This window comes from Phycodurus eques, chromosome 22 (assembly GCF_024500275.1).
Source record: "Phycodurus eques isolate BA_2022a chromosome 22, UOR_Pequ_1.1, whole genome shotgun sequence".
NCBI classification, from domain to species: Eukaryota; Metazoa; Chordata; class Actinopteri; order Syngnathiformes; family Syngnathidae; genus Phycodurus; species Phycodurus eques.
In genome coordinates this window covers 7,848,486-7,865,709 of record NC_084546.1, presented here as the reverse complement: position 1 = coordinate 7,865,709, position 17,224 = coordinate 7,848,486, and the positions used below count along the sequence as shown (strand labels likewise).

Sequence of the window (17,224 nt, the reverse complement as noted above, 5' to 3'; positions counted from 1 at the left end):
GGACGACACCTTGAAAATGGAAACAATGCATACAAATACGTCATCGCCATCATTATCATCATCATGAGGGTGCAGCGCATGCTCAGAAGAAATCTTGCATTTTTTTTTCAATGCAAAGAATTCCAATTGGTGGATGAAAGCATAATTTACAATTTTAAGCAAGATTGCAACCAATACAGCAGAATGAAATACAACCAACAAATACCAGTGGACAAACAAGTTGATCAAGTACAGTTGGAATTAACTACACTTCAACCAATACAATAAAATACAGTAAGTGGATGAAAGCACAAAGGTAAATTACAGGAGAAGCAGCGTTGCAATAAATACAATGATATGACATGAAAATAAACCGGATCTGGCCCCCGGGCCACCAGTTTGACACCTGTGCTCGAACTGTTTACGATCGCAATACTTTATCGTGTCTTATTTTTATTTTTGGTACAGTGGCTCTGCCAAGTGGTGGAGTTGGGAAATTACATTTTCCTAAATATTGCACAAAAAATGCTAAATTTTTCAGTAAACGAACCTATGGAAGACCATTTTCCTCCAGTAAAAAAAAAAGAATAAAACTATAATACATATTTATAATAATTAATGCAGTGTAATTGCCAAATAATAATAAAGCTATTAATATAGTTTGTACTGTATAAAAATGAACCTTGTTTTGTAATATACTACCACCCTGTGGACAAATTACAATACTGCACCGCATTCCAAAGTAGTAGTATGAGAACAATTCATGGAATAAAAATGCATTAAGCTTCTCCTGCAATGCTAAACATGTATTGGAGTGCACGACATGAGTCATTTGCACCAAATTGTTTTATTTACAAGAAAAAAAACATCTTCACGCTTATTAAAGATGAAAATACATATAAACTCCAACACATGCACAAGAGTATAGGATCGGGAGGTAAAATGGATGGACAATCCCAAATCCTTAATCCGTTAAATTAACACGACATGCACGGTTAACACGTACACACAAAATGTGTATTCTTTCGGAAATGGAACATTATACATTCAATCTTCAATGCACAAAAGGGCATGAAGCTAACTGGATTGTTATGTACTGACTTGTCTTCTAAAGGGATAAAGAACAATGAGGTTCCCATGCAATAAAACATCACGTCCTTACAACTAGTGGTAGGACTAAAATCAGTCATTGGGCAGGGACGAAATAAAGTTGGGCCATTGTATTAATTGTCCTGTATTCATTCGGTTTTGTTCTCAAATAAATGAGTACTATTGAAACACTCAACGTCCAGACTCCGTCTCATTCAGAGGCACGCTCACCCTTCTGTCAGCAGAGTCTGACTATGGGAATCTTGTTGCCATGGCAATCCGAGACCTTGTGAGATGGTTTATCAAAAGAATAGAGCTGTTAACAAATCAAAAGATCGCCATACAGCCGCAAAGTGGCCTTAGAAGCTCGGCGTGGGATTAAAAGGCGAAAAGTCACATTGTGTGGGAAACTAAACGAGAAGCCAATATCCTGAGCAGCGCAGCATTTTCAGTTTTTGTTTTATCCACAGGTTGAAAATAAAAACTGATTTTATGATGCAAGTGATTGTCCATCATAACCAGTAACATGGCATTATTATTACCATTTTTTACACTGCTTCTAAATGAGAAAGTCCTGTTTTTGTCTCTGGCATGTAGCAGCACCAGAAGGCGTCTGGGAAATCCAGCTGCAGTCTGAAACAGGGGTGGGCAAACGTTTGTGCTCAATCAGCCGGAGATAAGGTGTTAAAAATTATTATTCTTTTTTTTAAAAAGTACAAGTAAAATGTTTGTTTAAAAAAAAAAAAAAACATTTGCATTTTAAAATTGTAGTATTTAATATTATTTTAATGTAATTAACCAATGGTCTGATAACACATAAAATAAGTTAATTGTATGTACTGTATACATTGATTACTAATTTTTTGAAAATAATATTATTTGCAATAAATCAACCAATTAATTAATTAACGAGACGAATGTATGAAACAAGAAAAAATATAAACTGCATGCACTAATGTAATCAACCAATTGCAGGTAATGAATGGAACAAATTACAGGACAATGATGATAATATTATATAATTGATAATGTAAACGCTTAGTCTGCCAGATTAAAAAATGTAGCGGGCCGAATGTAGCCCCCAGGGCGTAATTTGCTCACCCATTGTCGAACACTTAAAAAGTATTCTTAAATTAATCGGGTGATTAATCAGTTATCGGAATTTTATTCTGCCAATTATCGGAATCGGGCTAAAAAAAATCCATACCGGTCGGGCCCTATTCAAAGTTAATGACAACATTTGGACATATTCAGGAGGTGACTGCGCAATTTGTTGATCCAAATTTGGATGACCACATAAGGTCTTAAAAAAACGGAAATAGGCATCAAACAACCAGCTTCAACCCCAGACAGAATATTCAATTCGTGGTCACATGACACGCTTTGCAAGCCGGACTTTCATGGTCAGCTGCCCGCTTGGCAGACGGGGGGCCTCTTTAGGGCATTGTGTTTGTTCGCTAAACCAAAAAGCCCTCCGTTCAGAGGTCAGACCTGTGTCACTAATCGCTCCAATAATAGGTTTTAGATGGCTTTTTATTTTGCATGTGTGTGGGGGAGTGAGAAAGGCGGAAAAATAAAGGGGTGGAGTGGGATTCTGCACACGCACAAAAAATAAAGGCATGAAGTGAAAGACGAAAATAAGAAGTCAGCTCGGTAGAATTCGGCACATCCCAGTGTATAGCGTGGAAACTACTGCTTAAAACACAATGGTGTACTTATAAAAAAAAAAAAAAATGTAAAGTGCTATGTTAAAATAAACTCACTCTGAGCTGTGCTTTTTTTTTTTTTTTTTTTCTGTTGCTTTAAGCAGCAGCTTCTCAAATCAGTCACAGCTTTGGGATCCACAAAGTTGTAATAAAATAATGTCGTATCATTTTTTAAAAAGTGCATACCTACATATGGGGCGGCAATAAAACAAACATAATTACTCCTCCCTACATTAGCTGCACAAATAAAATATTTTTTGGATCAAAGTGCATTATTAATTATATTAAAAAGGCGAAATATTATGAGAATAAAGTAGTATTTTTTTAATTCTTGTGAATGTTGAATGTTGACTTTAATGACATCACTTCACTCTCATACTATACAACTTTTTATCCCCCCCCCCCAAAATTTATCTTTGTTCTTGTGAAGATTATAACTTTTTTTCCCTAAAAAAATTATATAAAAATTTATGGAAACAGATTTTTAATTCCTACTGCATTTAGGGGTTCACGTGGTGGTCATGTTTAATTGGCGTTAAGATTATGAGGGGGTCCTTGAAAAAAATGTTTGAGAACATCTGGCAGGCTTTTTGATCATATAACGACTTTGCTCATGTAAAAATAAATTTAAAATGGAGTGGCCGAGAGAGAGGAGACGGTCGAAACCGAGCTCGGTCTCCTCCCTCCCCGTCACTCGTCGGCGGTTCGGAGCACCGAGTCGTCGCCCAGGATCTTGCAGAGCTCGTTGAGGCGCTGCTGCATCTCGGGGATGCCGGCCAGCTGGCTCTCCAGGCGCTGCTTCTCCTCGGTGAGCGAGAGGCGCGTGGCCGTGTCCAGCTGCTCGAAGCGCCAGCCGCCCTCGCCGTCGAACTGCAGCAAGTGCGTGTGGTACTTCCTGGCGAGAGACGCCGGACGTGTGAGCGGGTCGGAAACGAGGGCTTCGAGAGGAGGGAAGAGGGCGGCCGCTTACCACAGCGAGGGTCTGTGCGTGATGGACAGCAGGGAGATGCCGGCGTCTTTGGCCGCCTGGAAAATTTTGCCCTCCACGTCGATGCTCACAGCGCTGGTGCACTCGTCCAACAGGGCGTATTTAGGCCTGACACACACACATGCATAGTTTGAAGTACTCTAAACAAAATTCCCATTTAGTTTTTTTAATCTTGACACTGACACATGTAACAATAATTTCAAGGACTTTCTACAAAATGTCCACAATATAACACCATGAGACTGCAACATTTAACAATTCAATATTAATTTCAAGGACCGGGGACACAATTCCCCTATTTTGTATACCTTGGAAACAGGAACATTTTGCAATTTATAGTTGCTTTTTTTTGTTTTGTTTTTTATACCTTGAAATTGCAACACCTAACAATTTCAGCACATGAGAATAAAAACTGAACACTATTTTCTCCATGTAAATTTTTTTGTTACAGCTCTCATAAGATTGTGGCCAGTGAATGTGTTTATTGTAAGAGGGTATTAATGGTGTCCATACTTGTGGTAAAACATGCGAGCCATGCCCATCCTTTGCTTCTCGCCTCCGGACAGCACATCCTTCCAGTCCAGCTCGGCATCCCAGCCTGAAGGACGGGGAGAAGAAGATGACAAGCCTTTTTCGTTTGGGAATTCTACTGTTAAACGTGTCCGTTTGCTGTTAATATTGCATACTAATTGATAAAAGGGCTTTGGTCACAGTGCAGCGCAATCACACGTAAAACCCTCCGGGGGCACTAAGCCGTGTACTGTTCCGAACAATCGTTCATTCGTGAGAAGATTGGCAGTCCTTTAACAGGACTTAATACCCCTTCGTACCTCCTTCCCTGGTGACAATGTGGTTGAGATTGACGATGTCCAAAATGACCTCCAGGTCCTTGTCGCTGAGGCCTCTGGCGGACATGTCCTCCGGGGAATCGGGATAGATCACCTGGTCCCGCAGAGAGCCCATAGACATGTAGGGCCTGAGCACACAAATGAATTTAGCATTTCATCCAAAAAGTAAGGCGGTGTAATCAGTCAAAAGGTAACTTCTATTTTGGGTTCACTTGATAAAGCTTATTTTAAGGATAATATGATCAAACTTGCTTTTTGAATTTAGGAATGAGAAATTAGGAATAGATTACTTACTTTAAGTAAAATTATCTGACAATAGAAACTGTACAAATTTGTATGTTTGGGTCAACTTTCAAAAAAATTGTATTTTCAAATCAAGCTGGTGCCAGTGGGCTCACATTGTACTGACTCATCTCTCGCGGATTAGCGGAGATTCGGAACATCAGTGCATAAAAGATAAATGGGCTGTATTGATAGAAAGCCTTGCTACCCTTCATCTTTTAATAAATGTCTCATTCACAAACATGGGCAAAACGGAGGGGAAAAAGTACGGGATCAGAAAAAAAGGTGTACGCAATATTTACACAATGTGCTAACAACTTATCTGATGACTAGCCTTTCTAAAAGTAGTTCAATATTTATTTGAAAGCTCCTGTTACAATGGATTCGATTACAAGCAGGTACACCACGAGTTTGGTCAAACAAAGCGGCGATCATAGTAAGTGCTATGGAATAAGATGTGTGTGTGTGTGTGTGTGTGTGTGTGTGTGTACCTCTGTGGGATGTAGAACATATGCTGAGGGGAGGGTTTGTGGAGGCGCCCGCCGTACACGGGCCACAAACCGCTGAGGATGCGGAAGAGGGAGCTTTTACCGCAGCCGTTAGGGCCCGTGATCAATAGGTGCATGCCCTCTTCCACCTGAAAGGCAAAACAATTATTAATTGTCTGCGCAATCGTGTAGAAGGGTATGGAGTGTGTACAAGGTAGGAATATGCTCAATGGTTACTCAGCATTGTTCCATCTGAGGAGGGTACTTGAACGCACCACGCCATACATCCTATATCGTCCCATTTCCACCAACAGTGTGCTGACATATTTTGTTCCATAATCAAAATGTAACAGCATAAACTGAAATGCCATTCATCCAGATCAGCGTCAAACACATTTGTTTTGATACATATTTTTAAGAACAACAGCACTGTATTGTATAAAAAAACAAAAAAAACAATACAAAAATATGTAAAGATTGCTTGTGTGTGATTACTGTATTTACTGCAGTATTTGCTGTTGGATGGGTGCCTTTAAGGGGCGTGGCTTAGTGAGCAAGCTGGACACGGCATACGTGGCTATTCTTCTCCGATCTCACCTTAACATTGAGGCTGGACACGACGACGTCCCCGTTGGGTGTTATAATTGGGACGTTTTCGCACACAATGCCGTTGTCCACGTCTATCACTTCACCTGACATGAGAAGAAGGATCACGAAAATCTCGGTTTAAAAAAAAAAAAAAATCCCTTCTTAAAACAGATTTTTTTGTGGGTATGTTGCGATGTGGGACGTACCTTTAATCTCCAGCGGTCCATCGATGTGCATCTCTGGTTTGCTCTTCTTCTCTCCTCCGTTGGCGGCGGTCAGCGACGAGCGCTTGTAGACGCCCCTCTGGACATCCTCGAACACCACAAACATGTTATGGACTCGCGCCGTGTAGCCCGCCAGTTCTGTGACCTGAAAAAACACACACACGGGGGGGTGAAGAGGGGAGTGATGCCGGTTTTCTACTAAATGTTTGTGTGACCCACAGCTCGCCAGGTTCATTCATAGATTGGGTTCAGTAAATTAGATTAGGTATTGATCCCCAAGGTCATTCTGGAAATATATATTAATTAAATATATCGTAGTCGTCTTTAAATAACTTAATAAAATACATATTTGAATTTAAATAAAATGCAATTAAACAGTATTTTATTTAGATACTGTATATCTTAGGGAACTTTTTTTTTTTAACTTATTTTACAACGTTAATTGTATTTAAATATGTTTTAATGAGAATAGCAATTTTATTTCAACATAAAATCAGCAACATATATTATTTCAACATAATGTTGAAATAAGTTGAACTAAACACAGATGTTATTAAAATGAAAATATTATTCATTTAACTAAGTTGAATTAAATATGGCCACATGGGGGCCAGATGACTCAAGACAGAGGTTGCGATTCTGAAATATGATGTTCATCTGTCATATAGCGGGACTTCACATTTGTTAATCACATGGAGAGTGCAAAAGAGACACAGCGCGAGGGAGATGTCGGCTCAAAGATCAACAGATGGAGGATTATTCACAGTGAGCTTAAGCCCTGGGAGACGGAGCAGCGGCCATTGAAATAAGGCAACCGATTTCACTCCTTTCCTTTGTTTGCGCACGTTCCAGTTCAATTCCATGTAACTTTAAAACTCTTAATGACCGCAGAAAGCTTGTACAGGTGCAATGTACTTTTTGCCCATAAAGCGGTTCATTTTTATGCTTCGTTCAATATGTTAGGGCAAATGCAACAAGGTATCGAGGCTGATCAACCAATATCCTAAGGGGTTACCAGGGGGTTGCCGTGGCAATGACAGCGATGCTGTTCTCCTTGCAACAAACCAGAACGCTAACTGCTCCAACTGTGCTCCTCAAACATTTTACAAAAAGTCTACCACTAAAAAAAAAATACTTAGCACTCTCATCCGTCCATCTATTTTCTATCCTGCTTATCGATGCTGCTAGAATAACATTAAGTATTGAAGTTGTTCTCTTCAGGTGGAACGACTACATATTGTTGAGACTTGCCATTTAACCATTCATCCAAACACGCACCTTTTACATAAGACAGCTGCTGTGCTTGTGGGCGTGAGTATGTGTCTGAAGAATGACGTTTTAGAAATACAAGCAAGGGCTTGCCTGCCTATCGGCTGCACACACCATGTAATCAGAGCCGACGAAAAATGTTGACAAGAGGGTGCTCGGCACCTCAAATTTTCCAGTGATGCCATAACATCATTACCACATCACTGTATCTTCTTTTTTGGTGTGGACGAAGTTTAACATTTGACTCAAAAATCTGCAAATACGCACATGCCGGGGCACATGGCCGTCACCTCTTTGTAGGAGGACATGATCCTCTCGATGGCGTCGGCTCCCGATGCCAAAAGGTTCCGGGCGGTGGTGAAGGCCTCCGTCCTCTCACTCACCATCCGATGTGGGTGACCGTCAGCTGTTTCTAGAAACCAAAAGAGGGGAGTGAGCTTTTTTTTTTTTTTTTTTTTTTTAAAGCAGATATGATATTTCCATTACCGTTGTCGGCGAAGCCGGTGGCAGTGATGATGGGCACGGCCACCATGACGAGGCCGCTGCTGCTCCACACGTACTTCATGAGGAACTGCTCGATCATGATGTACCACAGGCGCTTGGAGAGGATCAAGTTCATCTGCTCGGCCAGGGCGCGATAGCACTTTTGTAGCTGGCGCATCTCTACCTGCCGGGGACAACGCACCGCAATCCATAGTTGTATTATCTATATTTTAGCACAATTTTAATGTTCAACTGTGCATAATGTGACAGTGGCTTAGAATAACATTCAATGTAATTTTTTGAAAAAAAACAGTTCTGTTTTTGATGAACACTGAGGCCTATTATGCTACTCTATTTTAATGTTGGCCATGATGGTGGTACTTTTTTTTTTAGGTGGTATTTGGTGTAAAACGTTTGAGAAGCAGAAGCTTGACGTTACTGATGTATACTTGGTTTTTCAAACACATGGTTAGTCATGAAGTCTGCTAGCCAGAAGCTGAGCTACACTGTATTTGTTTATGGAATATTTGTGGGGATAAAGCATGGAGATGTGGACATCTTGTCCCTTACCGCAGTGTTTTTAAACCTTTATTGAGCCAAGCCACATATTTTACATGTGACAAACCTCAGAGGAAATGGACACAAAGGTCAATTATGTAACTTCTGCCATCTAATGGAAGAGCATTTCATGGCTCTGCCTGTCATTATACATTATAGACAGATGAACAAGGATACATTATTTTTTTGTATAAAGAAAAAAATAAATACAACAATTTCGGACCAATTTTAGGAAACTGGATAATTAATTTGGAATCACTGCATGCGAGTTTTGCGGGCCACATAAAATGAAGTAGAGGGCCGGATCTGGCCCGCACACATCAAGTTGGACACCTGTGCCCGAAAGGTTGAGCTGTATGCATTGGACATACCTTGTGTCCCCTATAGAAGGCGATTTCCTCCGCGTTGGCGATGATCCTGGAGTGCACATAGCGCAGGTATCCCTTCCGGTGCGCCTCCTCGGCCACCAGCTTGCCGAATTTAGGCGAGCACGACCGGAGGACCTTGGCAGGTGGCGAAGACCACCAAGCCGGCCAGCAGCGTGGGCCCGCTGGCGTTGGCGCCCCTGGACCGAGCCGTCCGGATGAGCGTGTAGGAGGTGAGCATCACGTCCAGGATGGGCTTGGTGAGGTTAGAGTACAGATGGGCAACCGACTGGGAGAACATCAGCACGTCCTCCGTCAGGGACTGGTCCGGGTTGGCCAGCCTCCCGTCCATGTTGCTGACTCTGTAGTAGGTCTGGTCGGTGAAGTAGGTCCGGTAGGCATGGTTCACCAGGCGGGTGCGGAAGGCCAGGGCCAGCTTGCACTCCAAGAAGCGGATGGCGCTGTTGACGAACGTGGCCGGGATGGCGATGAGGAGCCATTTGACGAGCTGGATGATGAAGCTTTTCGGCTGCTTCTCCACGATGGTCTTCACTATCTTGCCGTCCAAGCTGGCCACGTAGATGGACAGGAACGTCCTGGAGACCAGCGCCACAGAGTGCAAGGAGAGCAAAGCGAGCTCCTTGGACAGCAGCTTGGGGAAAAGGATTTTTGCAAGTTCCAGGATCTGCTTGAAGAATTCCGCGTTGACCCCAGGGGACGCCCTCAATGGATCCGCAGCGTCTATGCGGCATTTTAACGAGCATGCCGATCCGTTTTCAGACCGTCGGTCGGCTTGTTTTTTGCAGAGCTGCCTGCAGATGACCGGGTAGAGAGTTTTGACGCCGTAGGCTGCAGCGGCGAGAAACACGGCTCGCTTAGCTACAGCCGTGCGGTCCCATTTCACTTTGGACGCCGCACTAAGGATGGTGGACATTTTTAGTACGTTTGTCGGCTTTTATGGCGGCCCCCCAAACGCCCATCACCCTAATCCACTCACCGCGTCGACGTGAGAAGGACGTCGGCGGCCGCGGTGATACAAAAAAAAAAAAAAAAAAAAAAAAAAAGGAAAACGGTCCGAAGACGTAAAGCTACATCCTGCTCTCAAGTTCAACCCGGCAATTAGGCCAAACATTGTACTTCCGGGTTTGCGTTTCAAATTAAAGCACATATTCACCAAAATGCGTATAAAGGAACGGTGTCATTTAACGTGTCCTTTTGTTTAACAAAGCACGTATTTGCCTGTGGCCTCACCGTGATTTCCGTCTTTCGCGAGTGGTTGCGGTTAAAAACAAAATAAACAAACCGTCCCACTCGGGTTTATGGTGGAGATATAAATTAATATATATGTAACAAAATACGTATTAATGTTGCATTCTGAAACTATGAGAACCACATAGTCCATTAATTACGTTATTGTGAACAATTCTGAGCTCGTGTGAGAGGTGTCCCGCGCTGTCACATTTGTCACGCAACATTTTTTTGATTGAATGTAAAAAAAAAAAAATAGTTAAACTAACATTGAACATATTTTATTTTTCGACATTTTTATTTACATTTTTACGACTTAATTTAAAATGAACTGGGTTGGCGGGTCGAGGTAAGGTTAATGCTTAATGAAAACTATTAGCTTAGCATGTTATGCTAAACGTACTTTTCCTTACAGGAACCGGCTAATGATGAAAGATGATACGAAAAAGCAGCGAGTCAGTCAACTTAACATATTGACATATTTGGCACATTCTTAGTTGAACACTAATGTACGTCTCTCCCCCTGTTAGGAATTCTTTGAAAAGATGAAAATGCAAAATAAATTGAAAAACCTGGATGCTACCCCCCCTGAAGTCAGCTCCTTCGCCAGTATGGACCTCGTGACACTGTTTGTGGTCAACCAGATAGCAGCAAAGAAAGAGCATAAAGGTAAATATGGTACTCAAAACGAGACATTTTGATAATCACGTCCATTGTTAGCCTGTTGCTCGACTGCACGTACACACGTTTTAGTAGAATGTTGATACCGCTCTATACTGTGATGTCTTTCAGATCCTCCCCCAGTTGCAGTACTGGGCTCCAAAAGAGGAGGGAAGAAGAGGGGTGTCAACCCCTTGATACTTCCCATGAGCCCCGGCTCTCCATCCCAGCTGAGTCTGGTGGAGAGCCAACCTCAGTGCAGGTAGAAGAGACCCTACATCAGTGGTGTTAAAGTTGCTTTTAATCTCGACTTACAACATCGTACTCGGGGAAAGGTTATAACAGTGAAAACGCTGTAGATGTGCAATCTTGAGTTAGACACCTTTGCCCGACTTCTGGATTGTAGCGATGACAATTGCTGCGTTATATGACTCAGAAGTAGCTGTTTGTACCTTTTCCAGGGCCCTGAAGATACAGTTAAGTGTCAAGGCACCACTGACACTGAAATGTACCCTTTTTTTTTTTTTAAACACAGACTGTTGAAAAAGGATTTGGTCAGAATGAAATGCTGCCCATTCACACTGAAAACCTTGACTTTTCTTCTGTTGTTTTAGTGTTCAAAGCGAGAGGACGAGACAGATTGTCCCACAACCCTTCAAGATTTGGCAAGCAAGTAACAAAGCCATGTTCGTAAATGGAGAAAAGAAAACCAGCCACATGACAGTGAGTGGTAAATTTTTTTCCCCAACAAACAGCTATTTTTTGGGGGAACCACACCGAAAGACAGTTTTAGCAAGAAACTGTTATTTTGGTGGGGTTGACCTCAATGGACACAATGTGGAAAAAAAAAAAGTGCATACTTGCCATGTTTTTTGACAAGCAGTTACCCTTCAGTGAGGTGATCAAGCCATGATTAGGGAAAAAATATCATGTGCCACACACTAGAATTTCCCTCAAATCAACTTCAGAGCATTTATAGTAAACCCCTGCATATTTGCAGTTCGGCATTCACAAATTTGACCATTTGCATTTTTTTTGGGGTGGGGGGGTGATCCTCGGTTATTTGCTGAAAAACTCACTTTTTCACTGTTTTTTGTGCTCAGTCTAAAAAAAATAATGCTGCTTTGGCGCCATCGTGTGGCACCTTGGGGCAATACACTATTTTCAAGTGAGGGGAAGAGCTGCATTTCATCAGGCCTTGTCTTTAAAAAAACAAAAAAAAAGGTTTTTGCTGCCATCGTGTGGCATTTATAAGCAATTACAAACCTTTTTGGAAGAGCGTCATTTGTGGATTTTTGCTATTTGCAGCAAAAATGACTGATGGATGACTACTTTTTTACACAAAGATGAAAGGGAACTCCCCAACAGAAATATGGCAGCTACTTGTTCACACAGTTGGGAATCTGCAAAGTAGTAAACAACGAGTCTATGAATTGATTGTTAAGGAAAGAACACACTTAAAAATGTGTTTCTGTCTTCAGCTGTCACCAGTTGTGGAGTGCTCCTTCTCAGACAACAGCGCAGCTGACTACCTGCCTCCCATAGCGGGGACCCTCAGCCCCTTCTCGTCCTCACCTTCCGCCTTAGGCCATGCTGGTGTGTATCTTGGTACACAGAGAACGGAGGAAATCGAAATGACACGTTGGATTTGTCTGCAGGAAGCCAGCCACTTCCCGGATGGCCCCCATCACCCTGGGAAACATCTGATCTGGATCAGAACACAGTAGCTGAAAGAGAACATCATAAGCAACATATTCATTGGAAGTATAGCATTTGCTCATAATTTACTGTAGTTTCAGCCTTTCTGTGCGCCCAGAGGGATGGCGGAAGACAGCTGGTCTTCAAACCCAGCCACATCCTCAGCAGCTTTCTTTGGAACCCCAGAGTGAGAACAATTTGACCAATTAAGAGTCAGCTGAAATATGAGAGACTGATATTTTTGTTACTGCAGTGCAGCCACCGAACACCCAAGATTTCAAGACACATTCCTGAGCCAAGTGTCCCTAATTGAGCCCACCCTGGACTTCAATCTAAACCAGACAGGGAGTCAGCAGCTCTTTGAAGAGGACATCTTTAAGGGATTTATTGTGGACGAATCTGAAACTGATGGTAAATGCAGCAATAATTTTGACAAATTCAGTGGCTAAGAGAGCTAAAAAAAAAAACCTTCAACCGTTCAGCTTTTCATTTCGGGAGTGAAAAAACAAAGATATATCTCAAGGATGAAGCATCAGTTCAAGCTTCAACCCCACAGTAGGTACACTGCAAAAACATCAAAATCTTACCAAGAACATTTGAAATATTATTATTATATTCTAGTTGAAATTAGTCTGATTACACTTAAAATAAGACACACACCCTCTACAATAACTTTGTTTTTAGATCATTTTCACTTGTTTCAGCTCATGTTTACTTGAAGTCGACATTTCTTTTTCATCGAAAAACGAATAAATCTTTACGTGACGAGTCTCATTGTAAGTGTAATCAGATTAGTTTTGCCTAGAAATAAGACAAATATTCCTGGTGAGATTTTGCCACATTCACATGTAACACATTTGTTTTGTTTAGAACTGTCCCTGAGCCACAGGCCTTTGAGGTGCAGGTAAGCTAAACAATAGTGTCACCGAGTGGTGAACCATAAAAACAACAACAACAAATCCTAAAGTTTGATGTCTAATTCCTTCACAGCTGCCCAATTGGAGCATGAACGTTCGTAAGTCCACCTTCCCATTCAAAACATTCCTTCCTTCATCCATTATGCAAATACACTCAAGTTGGTTCTCCCCCCCCCCCCCAGCAGCATGCCCGGAATACCCAATGAGCGGTTGGGGTTCTTCGCCAACTTCCTCTTTCAAAAGGGGTCACCTGAGTTCAAGCTCCAGTGATGTAAGTTAACAATCTGCTTCCGCTCGGTTAAGAAATAACCGACACACTAAGTGGTTCTCAAATTGAGATCCCCAGGCCTCTGAGGCGTCCCACCAGCCATTGCTTTTCGGGTCCGCAAAACAACTTGCAATCAATTGTCATCTCACTGAAACAAACTGACTCCTCCTTATATAAGCTTTGAGCCAATGACAATCTCACATATAATTGGGATGTATCATCCAATAAATCAGACATGAATTGTTTTTGGTTTTCAGAACAAAAGGCATATTATTTCAGAAATACTCTTTTTATTTTCAAGAAAAAAAGGCCTTTTTAGAACACTTTCCTACTTTTTAGACAGTCTTTTCCAAAATAATAAAAAAACAAACATATATATATACATATATATATATATATATATATATATATATATATATATATATATATATGTACAGGACTGTCTTATGACTAATATTTATTTCTTCCCTGTTCCCTTTTTTTTCTTCAAAAATACTTTATTTATTTATTTATTTTTGTACTTTTAGGGGTAAATTTGCTAGTTATGTTTAATTGGTGTGAGGATTATCACTGGGTCCTTAAAAATGTTTATCGCTGGCCCATGAGGTACCAGCACCCAGAAGACATGAGAAGCCCTGATGTATGATGTCATTTTCTCTCGATTCATTAGAGTGAAGAATGTTGTCATCCGTTGGGATTTTCTCCGATGCAAGCCCTAGCCAACAGGCCGGAGTTTTGTGCATGCCAGAAAGCACCCAGTGAAAGGACAGATGCAGAAACTCAAACCATCCACGGGTCCACTTTGAAGACATGCGACGTCGCCACCCAGTGCACCCTGGTCTCAGACCCCTCTCCACCTGTTGATGTGTCACTACAGCAGGAAGCCACTGGAGGGCACACTGGCTGCACAGAAGCTCCTGTCGAGGGAAGAGCAAAGAGTGGAAGGAGGCCAGCCCTGTGGAGAAAGAAGAAATTCAACTCCTTAAGCATTTTGAATCTGACTCTTCGGCGTAAAAGCAGAATGAGCTCACAGATACTCCAGAACATTTTGAGAAAAGTCAGCAAAGGTACAGTTAATGACGCTCATTCCACATCATTTAAGGGTGTTTCCCAACATTAATTGCAAGGCACATATTTAATCTCACCCAAAAAAAAATACAATTGAACCTTAATTTACAAGTTTAATTTGTCTTATGACCATGCTCGGAATTTAAATCAATCGTGTCTCAAATCAGCCTTTCCCGTTGAAATGAATGGAAATGCCATTAAACTGTGGCATCCTGCTCAAAAACACCTAAAAGTCTTTGTAAAGTCTGTTTTTTTTTTAATTCAAACAATAGCACTGTACAGAATTAGACAGTAATAACAAAGTACAAGGCAAAGAAAAAAAGGTTCTTCCTTATTTGCAAAATCTTTCATTTCACTTTCACCGAATAATCTCCCTCAGTTTTTTGCCTTTTTCGCAACACCTTTGTCACTTTCATCCCCGGGGAGAGTCAATCACACATGTTTTGATTATTTTACGGTTGAAGTCAATGGACATCATCCGCTTCTTTTAACACTCACTTTCTTGTAAGATGACATTTTGCAAAATACCTGCACACAAAAAAAACACTAAGTGACAATCATTTTCAGACTGATTACGTAAAGTTGGAAACTTGAGACGCTGGTTGCTAATCACTGTCATACAATACCACTAAATGTGTCATTTCTTGCAGGAGGCTCGTGCCACAGCCCCCTGATGGAGCGAGGCTGGACAACGCCACCGCCACCATGGCGGGGGGGCAACTCTCCAGGAAATAGCTGACATTTTGCTCCTGCTGAAGCAAAGAAAGGATAAGGAATGATAAGGAGGGGAAACATACCTGTTCTGTGCATGTTCAACGCTTTGTGGTAACCTCCCGCTGTCATAGCAACACTGAAATGAAACCCCAACGCATTACTGATTCACTGCTTTATTTCTTTCCCCCAATACGCACACAATCAAAGATATTCTTTGAAATAGAATATAAACTCTAGCAAAACATTTGACAGCTTAGACAATTACATATGCTATACATCACTCTATCTGTCTTTCTCGACCTGGTCGAAAAGTGTAGGAATGCACGAGGAACACCCCGGCACACATAACTGTTCGGTGAGTGCACAGCGTTAACACGACTGCTAAAAGGCTAACACGACACACCGTGACAAAGTGCAGCCTGAAACAATCACCGCAAATATTTGGTCACCAATTGCACAGCCTGGAAATGGAACTTGAACCTGCTGAAGTACAAAATAGTCTTTTTTTTTTTTTTTAAACCACCTAACACATTTGGAAGGGAATGTCACTCCCCACGATAAACAAAGTACAAGTAATGACAGAATTTGCGTAACTGAATGACAAGGGAGAATATGTTTCGCATATTTATAAGTTGTTCCCACTCTTTGATATACAGTCGCTGGAATCGTTTTTTGACACATCTCACTATGATCCAGTTGTTCATTACTGCAAACTAATAAATCTGTTGATGCATGGATACCATAAGATTGTGCAGGTGTACTTATTGTGATTCCCTGTTTAAATGAGACTTGAAATAGAGCTGTTCATAACTGTATTCAACACTTGTATTAGTAAATACTGTACTATCCTCCATTAGGGGTACGCTAGCTCCCTCTAGTGGTATTGTAAATTAACAAATGTTCAAACTGCATATTGTCTTTAAAAATAATAATAATTTAAATCCAGTACAGGACATTTGTTAAGTACAGTTCAGTTGTATTTAACTTTTAAGTTCAATACATTTGCATTTAATTTTTAAGAACCGTTTGTTTTCAAATATTTAGTTAGGTACGATGAATCTAACATTTATGTGCAATACATTCGAAATGAATAATTACGTACAGTTTTCTTTTGCTACATAAGCACATCAAGTTAACCATAAAAACAGGTGGACTCTCACACTTTACAACAGAAACGGCCAAATTTTACCCACCGATCATTATGGCACGAGGATCACATGAATTTGATCTATTTGTACATAAGGCAGTGGTGGAAGACAGGGGGAGAAAAAAAAAAATCACAACTGATATGTAAAAGTAAAACAAAATAAGGATCTTACAGAACTTCTGGACTGAGGCCGGCCCGCGAGGCATCGTCACGAAACACAGGCACAACGATTATCTTCAATGTCAGATGAACTACTGCACTTGGAAATGAGGTTCGACTGCCTGCTGCCATTCAAGGCAAATGAAATGACACCAAGGAGAAGAAATGAGCTCCAAAGAAGCAGCGTGTTCAGTGCTACTAGTTTTGTCATTTTCAGCTGCCCACTCTCACTATCACTTTCACATCTCTGTAAAAAATTGAAGCTGTGAGTTACTCGAAATAAAAAGACAACGAGAGCTGCTACGCGACATCCTTTATGTAAATGTAGTGGCCGCCTGCTCATTAAAACTATAGCTTAATCAGGAGTGGGAAAACCTGTGTGCTTAAGAGGGTCACATTAGATTTGTTTTAAACTGATTCCGAAAAAAAAAAGGAAAACATTTCAATCATTCTTATTCTTTAAATTGAATTTATGATA

At 41.1% G+C, this 17,224-nt stretch overlaps 2 protein-coding genes across 5 annotated transcripts; one reads left to right on the top strand and one right to left on the bottom strand.

The window, feature by feature from the left end:
- Positions 1–807: 807 nt before the first annotated feature.
- Positions 808–9,947, bottom strand: LOC133397280 (ATP-binding cassette sub-family D member 2-like). The gene is given in 11 exon segments (XM_061667975.1): positions 808–3,669; positions 3,745–3,870; positions 4,276–4,360; positions 4,593–4,738; positions 5,384–5,529; positions 5,978–6,072; positions 6,175–6,337; positions 7,752–7,873; positions 7,948–8,128; positions 8,874–9,011; positions 9,013–9,947. Coding segments are annotated over 11 exon segments (2,196 nt in total). The 5' UTR covers positions 9,802–9,947; the 3' UTR covers positions 808–3,464.
- Positions 9,948–10,173: 226 nt separating this feature from the next.
- Positions 10,174–16,170, top strand: LOC133397282 (uncharacterized protein C12orf40-like). Of its 4 annotated transcripts, none has more exons than XM_061667979.1 (10): positions 10,387–10,464; positions 10,531–10,570; positions 10,646–10,784; positions 10,908–11,037; positions 11,390–11,498; positions 12,257–12,371; positions 12,434–12,498; positions 12,569–12,660; positions 12,732–13,028; positions 13,344–13,365. In XM_061667979.1, the coding sequence occupies exons 1-9, from the start codon at positions 10,442–10,444 to the stop codon at positions 12,784–12,786; spliced, it is 768 nt and encodes a 255-aa protein (XP_061523963.1). In that variant the 5' UTR covers positions 10,387–10,441; the 3' UTR covers positions 12,787–13,028; positions 13,344–13,365. The 4 variants fall into 4 exon arrangements, with proteins under 4 accessions (XP_061523962.1, XP_061523963.1, XP_061523961.1 ...); XM_061667977.1 differs by lacking the exons at positions 10,387–10,464; positions 10,531–10,570; positions 10,646–10,784; positions 10,908–11,037; positions 11,390–11,498 and adding exons at positions 13,464–13,488; positions 13,576–13,661; positions 14,329–14,725; positions 15,377–16,170 and having other exon boundaries at positions 12,305–12,371; positions 12,732–12,884; positions 12,956–13,028; positions 13,344–13,377; XM_061667976.1 differs by lacking the exons at positions 10,387–10,464; positions 10,531–10,570; positions 10,646–10,784; positions 10,908–11,037; positions 11,390–11,498 and adding exons at positions 13,464–13,488; positions 13,573–13,661; positions 14,329–14,725; positions 15,377–16,170 and having other exon boundaries at positions 12,305–12,371; positions 12,732–12,884; positions 12,956–13,028; positions 13,344–13,377.
- The last annotated feature ends 1,054 nt before the right edge of the window (positions 16,171–17,224 follow it).